This window comes from Charadrius vociferus, unplaced genomic scaffold (genome assembly GCF_000708025.1).
Source record: "Charadrius vociferus isolate BGI_N301 unplaced genomic scaffold, ASM70802v2 scaffold971, whole genome shotgun sequence".
NCBI lineage: Eukaryota > Metazoa > Chordata > Aves > Charadriiformes > Charadriidae > Charadrius > Charadrius vociferus.
Genome location: NW_009646664.1, coordinates 201,365 through 221,382, shown reverse-complemented (window position 1 = coordinate 221,382; position 20,018 = coordinate 201,365). Strand labels below are relative to the sequence as shown.

General features: G+C 60.9%; 1 protein-coding gene across 1 annotated transcript in view; it reads left to right on the top strand.

Annotated features, from left to right (window-relative positions):
* Positions 1–20,018, top strand: part of AGAP3 (ArfGAP with GTPase domain, ankyrin repeat and PH domain 3) — a 138,561-nt gene that overhangs the window by 77,908 nt on the left and 40,635 nt on the right. The window contains exons 12-17 of the mRNA XM_009889178.1: positions 3,032–3,193; positions 16,848–17,002; positions 17,498–17,588; positions 17,927–18,149; positions 19,247–19,502; positions 19,805–19,993. Of these exons, the coding sequence (XP_009887480.1) occupies positions 3,032–3,193; positions 16,848–17,002; positions 17,498–17,588; positions 17,927–18,149; positions 19,247–19,502; positions 19,805–19,993 (1,076 nt within the window). The remainder of the gene's footprint in view (positions 1–3,031; positions 3,194–16,847; positions 17,003–17,497; positions 17,589–17,926; positions 18,150–19,246; positions 19,503–19,804; positions 19,994–20,018) is intronic.

The window sequence follows — 20,018 nt, the reverse complement described above, 5'->3', positions numbered from 1 at the left end:
CCCTCCCGGCCGCCGCCGCCCCGCCTGCATGGCCCCCAGCCCCAGGGACCGTCGTGGCAGGTCCCCTACTCCTGCCAGCAGCCCCGCTGCAGAGCCCAGGGGCTGGCGCAGCTGCACTGCGCGTTCTGCCTGCGCTGGCTGGAGTGTCCCAGGACAAGGGCTCTGCTCCCTGTCCACAGGAGGAGCCTGCGGTGCGTGCAGCCACCCCGAGCGGTCTGCCTCCTTCTCGCAAAATAACCTGGAGACTGACACAAGTGGGAGCTGAGATGCTGCTGCTTCTCCCGGTGACGCGGAGGGGTGAGATGTCGTGGAGGGGTGAGGTGTCGACTGGGTGCTAATTGTGTGTCTCGAGCGCTGATGGCTGCTCGTCCCCTCTGCCCGGGTCCCGCTGCGCTGTGCTGGACCCTGAGCCCTGTGGGTCAGTCTGGCTTAGTGCTCCAGAGGTGTGCCACTGGGCCAGCGGTGCTGCAGGGTCCGTGCCGTACGAGGGGCCACCAGCCTGGCTGTCCTCTGGAGCAGCCGCACAGTGCGTCGCACAGCTCACAGCCCCCAGCCCCGTCCCAGCAGCCCTGGCGGGGACAGCAGTGACTTCGTACCTGTCTCCCACCTCAGACCCGCTCGGGGCTGTGGAGAAAGGGCCGGGGCAGGCGGAGCACTGTGGCAAACCCCTGGCGCCAGGGGAACCCTGATGCCGGCGTCCCTCGCACCGGTGCCTGAACCCCGGCTGTGCCGCGGTGTCCGTGCAGCCCGGGTCCAAGCTCTAAGTGGGGAATATGTCTGTACTCAGAGCAGACTCGCGGGCATGTGCAGAGGGTGCAGGCTGCCTTCAGGGCTCCGAGGAACAGGCTGCCTCCTCTGGCTGTGCCCTGGAGAGCACACGCAGAGGGATGGGACGGGCTGTACAGGTGGTGTGAACATGCTCCAGCACATTTTGTGGTTGTCCTTTATGGGAGGACCTCTGTGGCCCACCCGCGGGGACCCGGGGCTGCCCATGAGTCCAGCTGGTTGGGAGGGAGGAAGCAGGAGGTCCCACGTGTGCCTGCAGAAGGGTTCCCATGGTGAGACAGGGACTGGAGGTCCTTGGGCAGGTCAGTCCTGTCCTGCTGGGGAAAACGAGGACGAACCAGCAATACCTGATCTTGTAGAGAGAGCCTGTTTCACGTTCTGCCCTCACCCCACTGCAGTCCCATCCCCATCCCAATGGGGGCCCTGGAAGCCCCCAGCGCTGTGGCCGTAGCTCCTGGGCAGCGAGAAGAGCAGGGACGTGGGTGATCTGTGTGCGGCGGAGCGGGAGGTGTCAGGCTCACCGCAGCCTGCAGGCACGTTGTCGGGAGCTGCAGAAGGGCACGAACCCTCGCGCTGAGCCTGGAGGGGGGCAGGATGCCGGCGGTGTGTGGTTTGGCCCTGGGGACGTCCTGGTGAGCAGGTGGGCAGCAGAGGTAGGCTGGATGCACCACGTGTAGCCTCCGACGAGAAAGTTCAGGTCCCCTGCGACATCCAGGCTGGGAGATGAAGGTGCCTCACACCTGCTCTAAGCGTAGTCCTGTTGAGCGGTATCAGTAATTTATATTTATAAAAATGGAGTCTGAATTTATTAGATTTATCTCTCTTAATTGTCAAGGGTGAACTATTTCCCTGTGGATAAATAGCAGCAGAAACACCCTACTAGTCTGTGTCAAATGTAGTAGAAGCCGGAGATGGAGGAGCTCTGATGCCGCATCCTCGCCCAGCCTGGCGCGGGGCACGCCGGCTGCACCCAGACCCCGGCACGGGGCAGCTCCTGGCCACTGCCGGTAGCCCTCCATCCCACTGCTGGTGTGGGTCTTGCCTCGCAGAGACAGCCCAAGCCCAGAGAGCCAGTCTGAGCCAACTGGGCTGAGAAGGGAGAGCCGAGGCCAGGCTGGAGCGGGAGAAGGGCTCGGCAGCTCCCCGCTGCTGGAGGGCGCTGCCCCTGTTAGACGCTGCAATTGCTTTCTTAATTTGAGGTGCCACGGAACACGGCAATTGGAGGTTGGGAGTTGGAGGGAGACGTGGGGCTGTTGCAAAGAGGACGGCGAGCTGCCCGGGATGGAAGCGGGCTGGGAGCGGAGGTGCCATAGGTGCCCTGTGGGGGGGTGGACACTGGAGCGGCAGGAGTGTATTTCGGAGAGGGTTAACAGTGCAGCGAGGGCTCCTGCGCCTCGTTGCCTTCCCCGGAGTCTGCATTTTTATGCTGATTGGAAGCCTGCGCTGTGTGTGCTGCTGAAATTGAATGTCAGGCTTTTGATTTTGTTGCTGGTCTCTAATGAAATTTGACATTTAATGGTGAGTGCAGCGGCAGCGTGTGTGTGTGTGATCGGAGCTTGATTAGCGCGCTCTAATTGACAGTAATTAGGCAGCTCCCTGATTGTTTCTAATTCTGCTATTAATTGTAAGGAACAGTATGATTGAGGATAAATTTGGTGCGTTGCTGCTGGGGATGCAGCTTCTTCAGCTCCGTATCGGAAGCCTATTGAGACCATCATGCTTAGGTTCCTGAGCGTGGCAACCCCAGTCACCTCGTCTGGCGGAGCGGTGCCGGGGGGGCTCGAGGCTTCTGCAGCGGCACTGCAGACCCCGGGACCTGGGGGGCCGAGAACACCTCCTGAGACTGTCCCTGCCCCAAACGCATGTGTCGTCCCAGGAGGACGCTGCCGCTGAGCAGTACGCCCAGGGACATGCGCTGCGGGGTTGGCATGTCAGGCTGACCCCAGTGATGCCACTGTGCTTGTCCCGGCCACGTAGGTGCCAGTGCTGTCCCGGCATCATTGTCCCGGCTGAATCCCAGCGCAGAGCGTGTCCAGCCTGACCCTGCCAAAGGAGCCTGAGCTGGAGCAGATGTCGGAGCTGCCCCGTGCGATGGGGCTGAGTGCGGGTACTGCCCTGTCTCACGGGGCTGCGCAGTTTGAGCCAGGCAGAGCACTGGAGTCGTCTCCAGGATGCTTGGCTGGCTCTAGAAAGTGTAGACTGTCACTGTCTGGTTGTACATCACTTTCTTTATCTTTGTTCCCAGCTAACGGTACTGCCGATTCTCTCAGCTCCAGCCCAAACATTTCCAGTGCTGCCAGCCCAAAGCTTGAGCCGCCTCCATCGCCGCACGCAAACAGGAAGAAGCATCGCCGGAAAAAGAGCACGGGGACCACTCGGCCTGATGGCCCCAGCACGGCAGCAGAAGGTAGGAGAGGTCTGCTGCCTGGGGGCAGCTCTGCCAGCTCAGGGCACCGGGCACTCAGGAGTCCTGCCAGGGCTCGTCGGGGTCCTGGGGCTCGGTGTGCTCCTCGGCTGAGCTGGCTTGCGCTTAGGCAGAAAGGGGCAACGCACCCCTCTTGCTCTGCGCCTGATTTCTCACCCGCGGTGGAAGCAGGACTGCCATCGTGCCCATGACTGCACATACTGTTAGTGGTAATAATAATTACTAACTGTATTAGCAGAGCTGAGAGCACAGCACACAGTTAGGGTGTGCTTAACTACGCTTAAGGTGTGCAGACACTTTCAACTACAAGAAAGAACCTATTTCTGTTTGCCTGTAAATTTGCCAGACTTTCATTATTTAAAAGACCCATCCTGGCCGTCTGCCTCAAGCTGAGGGTTTTTTGGAAAAATGTGTCTGCTTCAGGAAACCAAGTTGAAGATGTGTACATTGCTTTGCCTGTGCTAAACGTACTGATGGTTTTTCTGTCGGGAAATTTTGGTGTCTCTGCGGTGTCTGAAGAGGACCGCAAAGCTTGGCAGGGAGCCTGTGAGGCTGCAGGGCCGAGATGTGTTGAGAGGGGTGTTTTGCTGTGAAAAGCCATCCAGATTTGTCCAGGTAGAGATGAGCAACCACGTTGTGCAAAGCCTGCATCTGTGGTTAGCCTCTGGGGAAAAAGCGATCCTCAGTCTGTAAGGTTTGACTTTGTCCTGTCCAGAGCACTCAACAGGATTTTGTAGTAAACCACAGTAAAGATTTCGTTCAGATAACTAAAGGCAGGGGGAGAGGGTTTAAGTACACGTGTTTGAAACTAATGGCTATTGTAAAACACACCAGAAATTTTAGCCTGTGCATTTGTTGGCCTGTACCTGACAAAGCACGCTGCGGCTGTGCTGGTGTCTTGCTCCAAGTCACGGGTCAGCCTGTAGACCGGCAGCCCAGGTTTGCTGGGGCAGAACAACTCCTCTTAACTTCTCTCTCAGAAACAGTGTGGAGATGATCTGCACGGGAGTTCGGCAGTTCTGTGGTTGTCTTTCCTGTTGTAGTTACCTTCACCTGAAAACCACTGAGTTCAGAAAGATTTCCCCTTTGCGGTGGTTGATTCAGGTATCTTGAGCATCATCCGAGTCTATAATGTACACTGGATGTCTCACGGAAAGCAAGAACTATTATCTGTGCGTACATTTTGTTAAACAACTGATGCGTTCTTAGCTATGGGTACACGTTGACTCTTCAGACACGTTACTGCCCTTCCCCCCATCAGCTCTCGGTTTGCAGTTCTCAGACCAGTGCTTTGGCAAAGAGAGAGATGTGTATTCTCTGTATGTCTGAAAAGTGTGATACCAAAGAGTAGAATGACTTTGCACCTTAGTACGTGCTAACGTACCGTGTCCCATCCTGGAAACAATACTTCAAGAGAGTGTGGAAATACTGGAGAGAGTTGTAAAGAAGGTCCTAAAAGAGGCTTGGGTCTGATGAACATATTTATGGTGTGGACATTAAGATACTCAGCTTACCAGAACGAAGGCTGAGAAGCGAAGGACTAATGTTTTCAGTACTTAGAGAGAAAGCAGTCTGGTCCTGCAGCGCTGCTCAGCATAGCTGACGGGTGCCTGAGAAGGTGCAGAGGGTGGGAGCTCAACTTGCACAAAACTGAATACAATTTCTTAGTGGAAAAGGTTATTAAATGTGGGAACACTTTTATGAAGCAGTAATGTGGACTAACCCCGGCTCAAAGTCTTAAAATTAAATAAGTTACTTTTCCACGATGTGTGTGTGATCCATCCCCGGCAGAATTCCCTGCCCTCTGCACCCACGCGGGCAGAACAGATGATTGCCACCCTCCTCCTTGGGCGCCCGGTCCACAAACATTTGAGCCATCCCAGTTTTTCTGTCACTTCGTGGGGACTTTTTTTCAGACCCATGCTCGCTCTTGCTGTCTTTCCCTGTTTGGCAGTATCCTTGGAAGGTGCGGTGACGGAGGCTGCACACAGTGATGATGTGGTGCCACATGATGTGTACGAGCGCATCAGAATGTTTTCCCTGCCCTGGTCCTTCCCCACGGTGGTGTGCTGGGCAGAGGTCTTGGGCTACTTCCAGTGACATCCCAGCCCTGTCTTGGGTTGATACAGTTAATTTAGAGCCCTGTCAGGTATTGGAGTAATGTAATTTTTTCCCCCAATGTGCATTACTTCACATTTATCAACCTGGACTGTCATTTGCCAGTGAAGTGTCAGTTACCAAACTTCATTTGTCACTGCGCAGACCTTGCACACAGTTGCTCCTCCTGCTGCCAGAAGCCTCTGGCACCAGTGCCGGGAGCAGGAAAAATACCTCCCCAGTGACTGGCAGTACTGCCGCTGCCGGGACACGTGGCAGCCGCTGCTGAGCGTGCTCCAGTGCGGCGGTGGGCAGGGAGCAGTGAGGACACGCCACGAGGAGTTGGGAGAGCGGGACAGAGGCAGGAGGGGCACGGTGGAGCAGAGGGGGCATCCGTCACCTGCAGCCGCACGAGCAAGCCACCCTCTGTGTCTCCGGCGTGAATCCAGTCCGCCCAAGTCCCCGTGTCCTTCCTCAGTCGGTGAGCGGTGCAGCATCCACTGGCGCAGTGCTGTTGCCAGGCCCAGAGAACGAGAGCTCCCAGGCACACGCTGGGTCAGAACATCTTCCACATGAGGTGTTGTACAGTGGGTTTTCTGGCTTTTTGGGTGGCTTTTCCAAAATCTTACCTTGCGTTTGTTTTTTATGTAATCTGCTATACTAGAAAACTGATCCGGTTGCAAAGTTGGGTTTCCAAAGGCTGGGTCAGTTCTGCCATTCTCGTAGGTCGCCCTGCGCCAGCACCTCCTGGGGAGCCAGGCTGCGCGTGCTGCGGGTCCACAGGGGTGGTGGGCAGCACCGGTGCATGCGGCGCTGCGCTCCGTGTCCGCAGGAGCCTGCCGCTGCGGCTGTGTGGAGGCAGCACGCGCTTGGAAGCTCACGGCTTGGTCCTGTGGTAGCCAGCCTGATGTTAGCAAACAGCTGTATACCCCATTTTGGGGAGAGGGGGACATCTCTGGAAAGGGTCCTCGTACATCCCTGTGCTCGGTACAAATTGCGGAGCTGAATCGCACACTCCTTTTCAGGCTGACGATCCGTCCCCTGCTGGCTGTACGTCTGGTTGGCACTGGGTCTCCCCACCCGTGCTACCCTCCGTGGGCGACTCGCTTTGTCCCCCTGCTGCCCGCAGCACTGGGACTGCTCCCCAGGGCCAGTGCAGCTCAGGGCGCCGCCACGGCTCTTCCCCGGGACCGGGCAGCCCAGGGCAGGTGCGGAGGAGGGACTCAGGGAGTGATGCCTGGGTTGTCGCTGCCTGGACGCTCAGGGCGAACACTGGCTGGGAGTCACACCCGGGTCACTGTCCTGCCTGGCAGCGTCAGAGACAGGAGCTGGCAGCGAGCAAATGAGAGATAACGAGCCTCTAGGTGAGGTCCCATCCTGGTGGCTTAATGGTCAGCAATTGGTTCCAGCTGTGGGCCCGGGGCTGAGCATTGCCTCACATCATGGGCACAACTGATGGCCTATGCCATGGACTGGTGTCCATAAGTATGTCTGATTCTTCCTTGAGTCTTTTTTAGCTGCTTTTGAACAGTTACCAGTGTTTTTTTCACAGCAGGATAATCTGAGCTTTTTGCTTTCACGTAGCCAACATGGTGAACATGTGAAAATCACTGTGCACTGCCATCCCTCGTGGTGCTCATCCCGCTGTGAGGGTATGCTGTCTCGGAGGAGCGTGGGGGACAGCCCGGTGACCGGCTGTGCTCTCCATGAGCTCACGCCGGTGTGGCAGTGCCGGCGTGGGGAGCACCGCTGCCAGCAGCCCCCAAAGCCTCCTGCCAGGAGACCTCCGCAGCCGCGTCGGGCCAGGCGCGGTGTCCAGCTCGGCTCTCCGTCACAGCGTCTCTCCCAGGCGGTGAGCGGCAGCCGGGCAGTGCAGAGGAGTGGGCGGCTTGGGCTGCAGGCAAGCTGCCTTCGGATGCCACTGTCCCGACGGCCGCGTGTGCGGGGCACGAGCGTCGCAGGTTAGCATCCTGGGAAAGTTGGTGAGGTCTGGGGATAAATTGCCATCAGTTTATCTCATTTAGGAGGTAATCAGAGCCAGGGACGTGCGGAGCAATTGAATCTTAGTTGTTCTGAAGTATCATAAATCAAACGAGCTGTTGCTTTTTTACATGGTCGCATGTTAAAGAGAGCGCAGTGTCAGGTTGCTAGGGAGCATCAGCAAACTATGGCAAGCGTGGTATTGGGCTGCCGGGGATGTCACCAAACCAGAGTGCGGCTCAGGCTGTCAGGGAGCACCCACAGGCTGGCAAATGTGGTGTCAGGCTGTCAGGGGACGTCGCAGCAGCCCCAGGAAGAGCTCGTCACCACGGTGGGGTGGCATCGTCAGCCTGCAGGCACCGTCGGGCAAGTCTGCTTGAGATCAAAGCCCAGCACGGCGTGCAGCCAGGACTCCCCCATCCTGCCACGGACAACCCTGGAGCTCCCACTGCGGCCGTGCTGCCTCCGTGCCCGGGACCCCCGGCTCCTGTTTCCAGCGGCCGGGAGGGCCCCAGGGAGCCACCAGGCACGTCTGACGGCAGGAGCACCTTCGCGACGCTCCCTACGCCAGCATCCCCATGGCTGCCAGAGCTCCGGGGATAATGAACTTCTCATGTGCTTAAAGAGTGATGCAGGGTGCATGGCGAGAAGCTGACAGCCCCTTAATGTGCTTCTCAGTGGCGGCCAAACGACGCGGTTTTGTCTTTGTTTTTTAGTTTTAAAACCCACGGGAAATTGATGGCCAGTAAAGAGTTGTGTTGGGGCGATGTGCGTGATTAATACCAACTGTCAGGGGCTGTTGGAACCCGATCGCGGCGAGCTGGGAGTCCGGGGCTGAGCTGCGCTTACCAGATTGCTGGGGATTCCAGCTGCTATCGCTCAGCTCCCGCCTGCCCCACGCAGCCTGTGTCACCCGCGCGCTCCCTTCCGCCAAGCCTCTTAATTCAGTGCTAACAAGTCACTCCTGCTCATTACAGACCCTGCGAGCTCCCTGCTCCGTCCTGGCGGGAGGAAAGCAGCCTGTGCCTGTGCATCGCCGCGCCACGGCCGAGCCCCCGTCTCTATCAGCTCCACGCCCCCCTCGTTCTGTGGTTCCTGGGGGGACCGTGTACAGCTCCGTCTCGCCCCCTGAGGGACCCTCGTGCGCACACCCCTATCCCCACTGCTGTCTTGCAGCGAGCCGTCCCACGCACCGTGAAGCCTGCACTGTCCGTGTCCTGTGCCCACAGCAGGACCCCCCCCCCCAGTGCGTGCACCCCACGTGGCCCTCCTGCGGTCTCCCAGCACCGCTGTGCTGCGTGCACACGCTGCGCCCCACATGGCATCCCCCCGTCCCCCCGCCATATACACAGGAATGACGCTCCTGGTCCCTTGCAGTGACGCCCTCTGCACATCACCGTGTACCCTGCGGTGTCCCTGGGGGTTACCTTCTCAACTGCCTTTGCTGTCCTTCCCGACACGCACGCACACGTTGGTGCCCCACGGCGTGCCCTCTGTCGTACGGCTGCGCGCCCATCCCTGCGCAGAGCCCTCCCTGCCGCTGCCGCCCCTGGCCCCACGAGCAGGACGGGCAGCACGGGGGCGGTGGGACCGTGCCAGCTCCGCCTGGGGCACGCTGGGGCCCGGAGGCACTCTGGGGTCCGGGGGCATGGGGACAGAAGGCACTGTGGGGTCTCCATAGCAATGTTCTCGCTGCGGCTCTCCTGGCGGCTTGTCGCTGTGGAGGGGGCCTGTCCCCATTGCACTAATACAGGTTAGGAATATTGGGTTTAATGATCTGCAAAATGAGGAGGCAGCGAGCTGACATTTACGAATGGTGCTGCATCCTTCTCTTCCCAGACGCCTGCTAATTTGTTGATATCCCAAACACCTCATAATGATGTGGTACAGTGGCAGCTTGCAAACAAGCATCCCGAGGCTGCAGGGCCTGCTGGCTGCCCCGCTCCTGGCCACTCTTCATGGACTTGGCAGCAAGAGAGTGGCTGCGGGCCAGGGACCCCCACACCGAAGGCAGGAGCAGCCCTTGGTTCCCTGCCGTGCGCCCCACACGCTGGAGGTGTCCCCCCGTCTCCTCTCGGTCTGACCACCCACTGGCCAGAGCATCCAGAGGCACCTCTGCTACATCAGCTCCAAGTGGGAGAAGGGATGGGAGCAGGAGAATGGACGGGAGCAGGAGAATGGATGGGAGTGGGAACGGGAGAAGGGATGGGAGCGGGAGAAGGGATGGGAGCAGGAGAATGGATGGGAGCGGGAGAATGGATGGGAGTGGGAACGGGAGAAGGGATGGGAGCGGGAGAATGGATGGGAGTGGGAGAATGGATGGGAGCGGGAGAAGGGATGGGAGTAGGAGAAGAGTGGCTGGAAAGGTGCCCGGTGAAAAAAGGCCCTGGGGGTATTTAAAAGACATGTAGGTGTTGCACTGGAGCGGGAGAATGGATGGGAGTGGGAGAAGGGATGGGAGTGGGAGAAGGGATGGGAGCAGGGGAATGGATGGGAGCAGGAGAATGGATGGGAGTGGGAACGGGAGAAGGGATGGGAGCGGGAGAAGGGATGGGAGTAGGAGAAGAGTGGCTGGAAAGGTGCCCGGTGAAAAAAGGCCCTGGGGGTATTTAAAAGACATGTAGGTGTTGCACTTAAGGACATGGTTCAGTGGTGGACTTGGCAGTCTTAGGTTTACGGTTGGACTCAATAATCTTACAGGTCTTTTCCAACCTAAATGATTCTGTGATTCTGAGAAGGGCAGTGCAAAGGGGCAGACTGGCTGTGGCTGGGAGCCGGGGGAGAGTGGAGGTGGAAGAGGCACCTTCTGCCTCGAGAGCAGGGCATGGCTCAGCGTGGGCTCTGCTTCGCGTTTTGCTGAACTTGAGTGGGATCCCGCTCCTCCTTCCTGGACCTGCTGGGATGCGGGGGGAGGCGTCCCGCACCATCCTGCATGTGGGGCAGGGGCTGCGTCCCATCTGCTCGGGGAAGGACCCACCTGGGGAGCCGGGTCAAGGAGGGCTCTCCGTGCCTGGTGTGCTGGCATGGAAGTGCTCCTGCCCGTCCCATGTGCTGAGCTCCCTCCTGTCCAGCCCACTGGGGCGGGAAGTGCTGCCCTGTGTCTCATGGGCCGCTGTGGGGGAGCTCTGTCCAGTGCCCTGTGGGGGGAGAGAATTGCAGCCCTGCATCCTGAGTGCTGGGAGAAGCATGATCCTGCCACACCGGGTGAGGAGCACCGTGCCGCATCTCCCGCTGTGACTAGAGGGGCATTGCTCCATCTTCTGTGTCCTCCCTGCAGAGCCGCTCTGTGTCCTGATGCTGAGGGACAGGGGGGCAGCACGCCCCGTATTGCTGCTTGTGCTCGGAGGGTGCTGCCCCAGCGCTGTGCAGGGGCACCTTGGGTACCTGTGAGGGATGTGGCCACTGCAGCTCCCCGGGGAGGCACACAGCCCTGGGGTTTCATCCCGCACCGCAGGGAGAAGCAGGGTGTCCATGGGGAAGGTGGTGGGACGTGCCGCTCCCTTGACTGCAGGTCCCTGCAGTGGGGTCTGTGGGTGGGCTGGGCTCTTCTGCGTTGATGCGCTGTGTGGTCAGAACCCTTCACGGGGCAGGCCAGGTCCCCGCACCCGGCTGTGCACTGAAGCTAAGGAGGTTTTCACCGCCCAAACGTACCAGTTCTGCTCAGAGCTGTGCTTCCTCCCACTGAGAGCAGAGAGAAGGGCCCTGGCATGAGCTGTGAGGGCAACACTCTGGGATGCCGCTGTGTCGCTTTCTCCCTGTGCTGCTTCTCCTCTCCAACATCCCCTGCTGCTGCTGCAGGTGCCACCGAGATCCACCACTCTGCCGGACATCCCGGCTGCGGGACACCTTTGGGCAGCAGCTCTGTCCTACCCTGGCCTCTTCCTGGGGCTCTTCCCTTGCCCTCTTTCTTTCACTTGGTGCCGGTTGCTGGCAGGGCACGCAGGATGTCTCAGGTTCCCCATTTCTTCCCGGTCCTGTGGTGCTCATCTGCTGGCCCTGAGGAGATGCTTCCTCCCAAGGCTGGCTTTGGGAGGGCGGGGGGGGGGTCAGCTGGCTGCCCCCCTCTCTGGCACAGCAGGCTGCCGAAGGGTAACGCCGCGAGGGCCCATCACCTCCCCGCGGTTGCTGCAGAAGTCCTCAGGCCCGCTCTGCTTGGTGACTCAGTTGCTGGTCGGGGCTGAGCGCCGCACAGCCCCAGCCCGTCCTGGCCGCCGTGCAGTGCCCTCGCTAATTTTGCTCTCATTTGGAGCACTCGTTGCTGGGCGGCGTTGGAGCTGGGTCATGGGGTTAACGCCCATTAGCAGAGCCGGCTCGCACCGAACTCTGCTCAGCGACTCTTCACGGAGCTCAGTCTTTAAAACATCATCAAAAAATCATCAAGAGAGAGAGAAACAAGCACGTTCATTTCCACTGCCCACTAATTCTAATGGAGCTGGCGTAATGGACTCCCACCAGCACGCCTGCCGGCAGCCGCAGAGCCGGGGAGAGGGGCTCTGCCTTCTGGCCCTGGGATAGCCCCTTTACCCCGGGGCGGCTGGAAGGGGCTTCCCCTCCCATAGGAGCAGTTTCCACCGGGACCTTAGCCCTGTTGGGTCTTAGCTGGTGAGATCTGGGGCTCTTCTGGTGACATCTGGGGCTCTTCTGGCCATCACGGCCACCGGGACAGAGCCTGTGTCCTGTGCATGGTGCAGGGAAGGGCTTTCCGCCAACTCTGCTTCAACAGAGGTAGTCCGAATCCTTCTGCCTGTGTCGTCTGCTTGGTGTTACCTGTTTGTCTGGCCATAATGCGCATACCACATCCGAAATCTGTGCCTCTCCCCGGAAAAATCTGAGGAAGCCCCATACTTTCCTTGAAGCCATGACTCGAGTCCAATCTAATTTGTACAGGTCCCCCAGGGCGTGCAGGGACTTGTCCCAGACCGTCTGGGGAGATGGGTCCGCACACGTTTACAGCTGCCCCGAGTCCTCCAGTCCCTTCCTGGCTCTGCCGAGCCCGGTGTGCGGAGCCGAGGGTGTCCTCCCGCAGCTCCCCGCGCTCCTGCCATAGCCAAGCCTCCAAAGAGGTCTGGCCCTGCCACGCCGTCCCGCCTTGCTGCAGGGAAATGGGGGTAGCGGTTTTGCTTGCAAAAGAGGCCTTAATGTGGCAGAAAAGCTGTCGTCCTTTGTTAGTTCTTCCCGGGCTCTGCTGAGAGCAACAGGCCCTTTGTTTGGAGTAAAGCTGGAATCCGTGAGGCACAAAGGAGGAAGGGGAGTGGAAGTCCTGCGGCTTGCGAAGCCGGTGCTGGGGCTGTGATCTGACCGGGACTGTGGGCCGGGCCAGGAGCGGGCAGCCCCAGGGCTCCCGGATGCCTCTGAGCTGTGGGAAGGTCTGTCCCGAGTGGGGTTGGAGCCCCAAAAATCTCACTGTTTGCCCATGGCTGGGTGTGGGCAGCCCAGCAGGGACCCTGGCAGCAGGGAGCTCTGCGAGGTCCTGAGCAGGGGGCTGAGACATACAAGGCATGGCCGCCTGGGCCCGGCACCCCAGGCGGAGCCACCATGCTTCAAGGAGCAGCAGGGCAGCACCACAGGGCGGGCGTTTGCTGCCTCGTCTCCGCTGGGACGCGTGCCGGCACAGGGAGGTTGGGCTGGGATCCCTGCCTGTGGGCTTGGTGGGGAGCTACTGAGCAAGCGAGAGCAAGGAACAAGGGTGATGGAGTCACGTGGGCCCGTGGCAGGAACCCTCACTGTGTCCCGGGGACGGTGCTGACCTGCTTGCTGCTGTTTTAGTGGCAGCAGAAGCGGCTCTGCAGCCGGCAGCACTTGACGTGCATCCAGCGCTCCCCAGGTCTGAGCGGCTGTCCCGCGCTCTGCCACGCACTGACAGCAGCCGCAGGCAGCTCGGACCAAGGGTGGGGGAGATTTCAGGAGAATGGAGCCCATTCTGGTAAACGGGTGCCCCACGGGTGGCTTCGTTGGTCGCTGCTGCAGCAGTGTGGCCTGATCTGAGATGTGGGAACTGCAGACTGCCTGGGGCACTTGGGCGGTCACTGTCCCCAGGAAGAAATGCCACTCGTTCCTTCCTGGCTATGACGTTTCACCCTGGGCAGCAATCAGCCTTGCAGCTCGCAGGGGCCTGATCCACGCTCCCGCGTAGTCTCCTGCAGAGGTAGCAGGAACTGTCTCTAGGCACAGCCAGAGAGCTCGGGTCGCTGCACTGCGGGTCCCGGTCACAGGCTGGGACAGTGGGGCAGGCGGGGGCAGCTGCGGGCACGTGAGCGGTCTGGAGCTGAGCAGTGGCTGGGGACGTCCAGCGGAGTGCCGGGGTAGCAGGGTCCTGTGTCGCCTGCTGCTGGCTGCCATCAGTAGTTGGGTGCTCCCCGCCCATGTCCAGGGTACGGCAGCGCTCACAGAGAGCACGGTGCTAGCTAGCCACGGAGGTGGTGGCTGTTAGCCCAGCTGTTGTCTGGTTATTTCTTCTCTCAGTATTGAGAAGTTACCAGCTGTATATTTTCCTAGACTCCTGTTCTTGAGCTGGCATTTGGTGTCCTTGGAGCTTCTACAGCAAACGTCCTTAGGGTAGGAGCACGTTGCCCGCAGGGAGCTCCCCCGAGCAGGGACTGTGGGGTCTCTCCTGCGGCTGAGAGCTGGAGGATGGGGCAGAGCGCTGGGCAAACTCGATGTCTCCATTAGGCACGTGCCTCTCAGAGAGGGGAAGAGTCCAGCGGCGTGACTGACTGCCAGTCTTCTCCTCCTGATGCCCCAGCGTTTCTCATTCACAGCAGGAGAAAGGCAGTTGCAGACATCTTTCCCCAGAGGAGGCGTCCCAGGCTGATTCTGGGGTGAGATGAGTGAAAGACCCTCCCCTTCCTATGTGGGAAAGGCAAGCCAGTCGGCACTGCCCCTGGAGAGCCCTTCATCGTGGAGTCATTCGGCCCTCTCGAGGGTCTGCTGGTGCGGAGACCAAGCATCGCATTCCCACAGCTGTCCATTTCGTCAGTGCTGGTAGTCCCCCAGCGCCGTGGCTGCCGCTGGGATCTGTGCAGGACAGCCACGGAGCGCTCTCAGCGATGTCACAGGACAGGCGTCCTTCCCACCAGGCGTCACTTACACTATTCACCCCCATGAAATGCAAGACCCTGAGCCTGCTGCGCGAGTGGCATGGCACTCTCCTCTGTGGCACAGTAGCAGGAGCGGCATTTTACCCTCAGGTTGTCGTGGGGTGAGCAGCTGTGCGTGATGGAAAGGGATGGAGAGTTGGGTGCTGTGCCCCGTACCTGTTAACGCAGGTGGTGGGGCCTCTGAAGGAGGCGAGAGCCTGGAAGGAGAGGAAGGGCTCTGCTCTCCCGCCACCCCCGTCAGAGCTGTCTGTCCCCAGAGAGACTTCCTGTGGCTGCCCCCGTGTTCTAAGAGTGTGTGTGGACACAGCCGTGCTGGGCGGCGCAGCAGCGGAGATGGGCCGTGCCCTTGGTGGGACGCGGCTGGTGGTCTCTGCGCCCGTTCGTTAGCTCTGCCGGGGTACTGCGGGCTGCGGCACGTTCCTCGATCATCGCCCTCCTGCTGCTTCCCTCCACAGTGAGAGACTGCTCCGTTCGCAGGTTGCGGGGTGTGGGGCAGAGGAGAGGGTCCCCTCCGGACCCCCGACTCGCCTCCCCGCACCCACCCTGGCGGGCACAGACCCTGCCGGGCTGGAGGCCAGCGCAGCCATGCCTCGCCGCGGACCAGGCTGGGCGCCTCGGCCTCCACGCTGTCTCTGGAGCCGTGCAGTTGACTCCCTGCTTTTAATAGAGAGCTGGGAAGGCACATTATGGAGATGAGGGTGTTATTTGCATAACGCTAATTAGGTAATTACAAATCATTTTGCTATGAGCTGAAGCGTGTGCTGTGACATAACGTTTATTAGTCATTCTATTCAGGCCCCGCTTAGTTAAGTCATTTACTGCACTAACTACTGAAGTTGGCAATAAAAGGTAAATGCTGGCGCTTGGGTGCAAAGCTGAGACGGGGCACCCCGTGTGACTCTGAGGCCGTGGGCCGCCCGGCGCAGCCCGTGGCGTGGGCTGGCAGAGCCCAGCGCCGGCAGCCCAGACTGGGGGGGCGTTACGGCAGCCAGAGGGGGACACTGCCTTTTAAGCCTTGCTGTTCAGCTGGCTCTTGGTTGTTTTGGGGCCGTTTTCTTAGGGCCAGGGGGCCTGAGGTGCTTTCACACATTTTCACTGCCCCCGGTCTCGCTGCTGCTGGCTCTGCCACCCAGTGCAGAGGTGCCTGTGCTGACACCCTCCCTGGAAAGCCGCCGGGCAGCGGCGTGGGGATGCTGATGCTTCCATTGGTACCCAGCCTCTAGGTGCCTGGCGGTCCAAGTGACCCTCGGCACTCACCAGAGCTGTCTTCCCTGAAGGTCAAAGTCAGGAACTTGTCCTCATGTGTTTCACAGCCAGAGAAGTGCTTTAGCGTTGAGGCTGTATCTTCTGGGGTTGCCTGTGGGGTGCGGATGCTGGTGCTGTGCAGAGGGGCGGCTGAGGCGCCTGAGGAGCAGGTCGCCCAGCACTGCCCTCATGGGCACTCTGCCCTGCACGCGTCCCTGCTGCCATCCCCCCTGCAGTCCCTGCTGCTGTCCCCTCTGCCCTCCCCGCTGCCATCCCCACTGCTGTCTCCTCTGCCATTCCCCCTGCCGTCTCCTCTGCCATCCCCCCTGCCGTCCCCGCTGCCGTCCACACACCTCATGGAAGCAGCTCCTCTTGGCCGGCGTCCAGGCACCTCCATGGCTACCAGCTCCCCAGGTTTGGGAGCTGGAGGCCGCCTGCCTGGCAGGGCACTCAGAGGTGCCAGAGCCAAGAATGGCATCACTCTTGCCTCTTCAATAGCTCCTGCCCTGGTCTCTGTGACATAGTCCTTCGCTACGGGGAAACAGCAGCTGTGCCGTCGTGTGGTCCATGGCACTGAGGGCTTCCCGAGCGGGACCGCCTCTGGGCTGTGCTCCTCAGCTGGCGATGACGCCCCTTCTCGATGCACAGGACTGTGAAGAGCTGCCTCTGAGCCCAGCGCAAGGGGCCTCCTTGAATGTCCCAGTGCGGGGTGCAGGGCTCTGTCCTTCTAAAGCCGCACCGAGCGCTCTGTGGGCCCTTGGGGGGTTCAGGAGCACCAGCTCTGCGGAGGAGCTGATCCCACAGCTCAAGAGGTCAGCAGCTTTCTCCGAGGGTGGGACATGCATGTCATGGAGACCATGGTGCAAGCAGCTTCCAGCAGCCTGGTGCCACAGCCTCCTGGGTTTCCCGGCCAGGGATGGGGGGGGGACGAGGCTGTGTGCAGAAGGAAGGGCAAGCCCACACCAGTGGCGCTGGCACAGAAGGAGCTGTGCGAGCAGCAGGAGGGACAGGCTGGTGCAGAGCTCTGGTTCCTCCCTGCCCACACTCTCTCCCTGTGCATCCCAGTCGCAGCCTCCTGGGGACCACTGCTGCCAGCCATCCCGCCCCTGCGCGGGCACAGCGGTGGCCGCAGGGGTCAGTCTGTGTGCTCGCGCCCTGCCAGGCCGGCAGACCCCTTCTTTGCCTCACTCATGTCATGGCACACCTTTCTTTTCCAGAACCCGATGAGCCATTTGAGTTCATTATCGTGTCCCTGACGGGCCAGACGTGGCTCTTCGAGGCTTCAACATCAGAGGAGCGAGAGCTTTGGGTCCAGGCCATCGAGAGCCAGATCCTGGCCAGCCTGCAGGGCTGCGAGAGCAGCAAAAATAAGGTAAGAGGCCACAGCGGAGTTCTGCTTTGTTCCCTCCTCTCTGGCATCTGCTTTGCTGCATCCATCGCTGTCCCAGGCTTCCCTCTCTGTCCAGGCTGGTCCCGTACTGATCCCTCTGCTCCCAGTCAGGCTTCAACCCCGTCCCTGGGGCTGTGCTGCTCCCCACCGTGTTTCCTGTCACCTCTCTGAGCTCCCTGTCCTCTCCCCAGCCTGGCTCCGGCCCCACGGAGCTCTCTGCATCCCTCCAGGGCTGGACCCTGTGCTGTCCCGCCTTCCTTGGACAGAGCTGCCTTTTTGCTCCCCCGGTGCACGCTCGGCTGCGACGCGGTGTTCCCTCCAGACTCTGTTCTCTGAGCCCCCGCAGCAGAGCCTGCGGGGTGCCCGCTGCAGCGAGGTGCTGGGGGCCCCCCGACAGGCTCTTGGGACGGCGATGAGAGGACATGTGGTGGGGCAGTTGGCCTTGAGTAAACAGGGTTCCCGTGCCTTCTGTTTCAGGCTCGGCTGGGCAGCCAGAGCGATGCGCAGGCCAGGCAGGCCGTCCGCACCGCACGTGGGAACACCTTCTGCGTGGACTGCGATGCACCAAGTAAGAAACGCTGCACTGGAGGTGGGGCGGCTCACCCGGGGAGCTGCACCCCAGCCACCTCCCCTCCTGTCCCAAAGGCACCTTCTCTCTGGGGCTGTCTCCTCCTCTCCTGCAGTGGACCGGTTCTTCAGGGATGGGGGACTGACCCACCTGCCACGCTGGTCCTTGACCCCTTATGACCAGCCTGGGGTCCTTGCCTCTCTGTGCTGCTGGGGCTCTGGGCTTGGAATGGATCTGGTGGGCAGGTGCCTGCAAAGACGGGTCTCCTGGATCGTAGGAGACGGGCTGGTGAGTCCATGCTGGTATTAACTCTCCCCCACTGATCTTGCTGCCCTCAGATCCAGACTGGGCAAGTCTCAACCTGGGCTCCCTCATGTGCATTGAGTGCTCCGGGATCCATCGCAACCTGGGCACCCACCTGTCCCGTGTGCGCTCCTTGGACCTGGACGACTGGCCTAGCGAGCTTCTCATGGTCATGACAGCCATCGGCAACGCCCTGGCCAACGCTGTGTGGGAAGGAGCGGTGGAAGGCTACCCCAAGCCCACCCCTGAGAGCAGTCGGTAAGGGAGATGGGGGACTGCAGAGGTGCTTCTCAGACCACCGCACCAGAGGGCTTGAGGGCACCTCAGGACGTTGGGAGCAGCCATCCAGTCACACAGAGAGGTGGGCAGGAATCCTGGAGGTACTCCAGTGTCCGGGGTCCTGCCTGCTCTCTGGGCACTGGAAGCCCTCTCCTGCTGTCCTGGTGGGCCAGCGGGGCGTCATGGCCAGCCATGGCCATGCGGTGACTGCTGGAGCCATGGCTGGCTGCAAAGCAGAAGGGGTTAACAGAGATGGCTTGGCAGCGTTGTGCAGGTCTCAAGGGTGCGTCCCTTTCAGGCCCTTGTCTGTCCCTATCGGAGCGACTCTCCTGTCACTCATCCCAACAAGAGCCCATTCTGCAGCTTATCAACGGATAAGAGCGGGTCAGGGGGCGGCAGGAGTGAGCATGCTCCGTGTGGGGCATTGATGGCCGCCCGCCAGATGCAGATGGATAGAATGGCAGCAGATAGCGGCAGCACGGCACACATCGATCCGCCCGGCCCCGCAGCCCCAGGCGGGACGGACGCTGCCGCAGCCTTTGTTTGCACCAGGCGAGACGGCAGCAGTGATAACGTGCCTCCCGTGGCACCGGGCTGCCGTGGGGAGCAGCTAACCTTTTCTTGCCGCTGGCCACGGCCCACATACAAGCACGGAACAGAGGTGTCCCCCCGCACTGCCATGTAATGGGCATGCAGGAGCGGGTGCAGGGCCACGAGCATGGAGGTGCGGGTGTCCCTTCGCTCCGTGGCAGGTGTGGGCTCTGCTTGTGGGACAGCTGCTGCTGTACATGCATGGGCGTAAGCACAGTGCACATAGGGGGCGATAAGGAGGTGCAGTGAGACAACTGTGTTGGCCATGTGTCCGGAGCAGTGTGACAGAGCCCCAGTGACCACTGTGTGCGTGGGGAGGTCTCCGCAGCATGGCCCATGCGAGGGGTGCCTGTGTGTGACAAACGTGCACTGCTAGTGGGGGTGCGTTCAGGGTGGCAGCGCTGGCACGCGTGCCTCTTTGCACATGGGGCCCGGGCAGGTTGGCCCACCTGTGACAGCGACAGTGACAGTGTCCCCTCTGGCAGGGAGGAGAAGGAGCGCTGGATCCGGGCCAAGTATGAGCAGAAGCTCTTCCTGGCTCCACTGCCCGCGTCGGACATCCCGCTGGGGCAGCAGCTGCTGGGGGCTGGGGTGGAGGATGACCTGCGCCTCGTGGTGACGCTCCTGGCCCATGGCACCAAGGAGGAAGTGAATGAGACTTATGGGGACGGAGATGGGCGCACAGCACTGCATCTCTCCTGCGCCATGGCCAACGTGGTCTTCACGCAGCTGCTCATCTGGGTAAGGCAGGACCCCGCAGCCTCCACCACGGGGCTTTTGGCCCTGTCCCGGCGCTTCCCCACTGCAGCACCTCCCTGCTCTCAGGTCTCAGGACACCCCTCGTCCATCCTCTTCCTGCAGGTTCCCCCACGTACTCGCTGGTGCTGCCCTGCCCACCCTCCCGTCTCCCTCTCCCTCTCCCTGCCCACCCCAGTGCTGCAGAGCTGCCCTGCCTCTGCCGCTGCTCTTGCCGCACCAGCCCCGTGCCCATGGGCCGCATGGTGCCCGGGTGCCGCTGACCGGCTGCTTTCTCTCCTGCACAGTACGGGGTGGACGTGAAGAGCCGGGACGCTCGGGGCCTGACCCCGCTGGCCTACGCCCGGCGAGCCGGCAGCCAGGAGTGCATCGACCTCCTGCTGCAGCACGGATGCCCCAGCGACAGTGCCGTCACCACGCTGACCCCCAGCCTGCCCCGCCGCAACACCAACGCCAACAACAACGCCTGCACCGTGGTGCCAGCTGAGCTCGGCTCCAGCA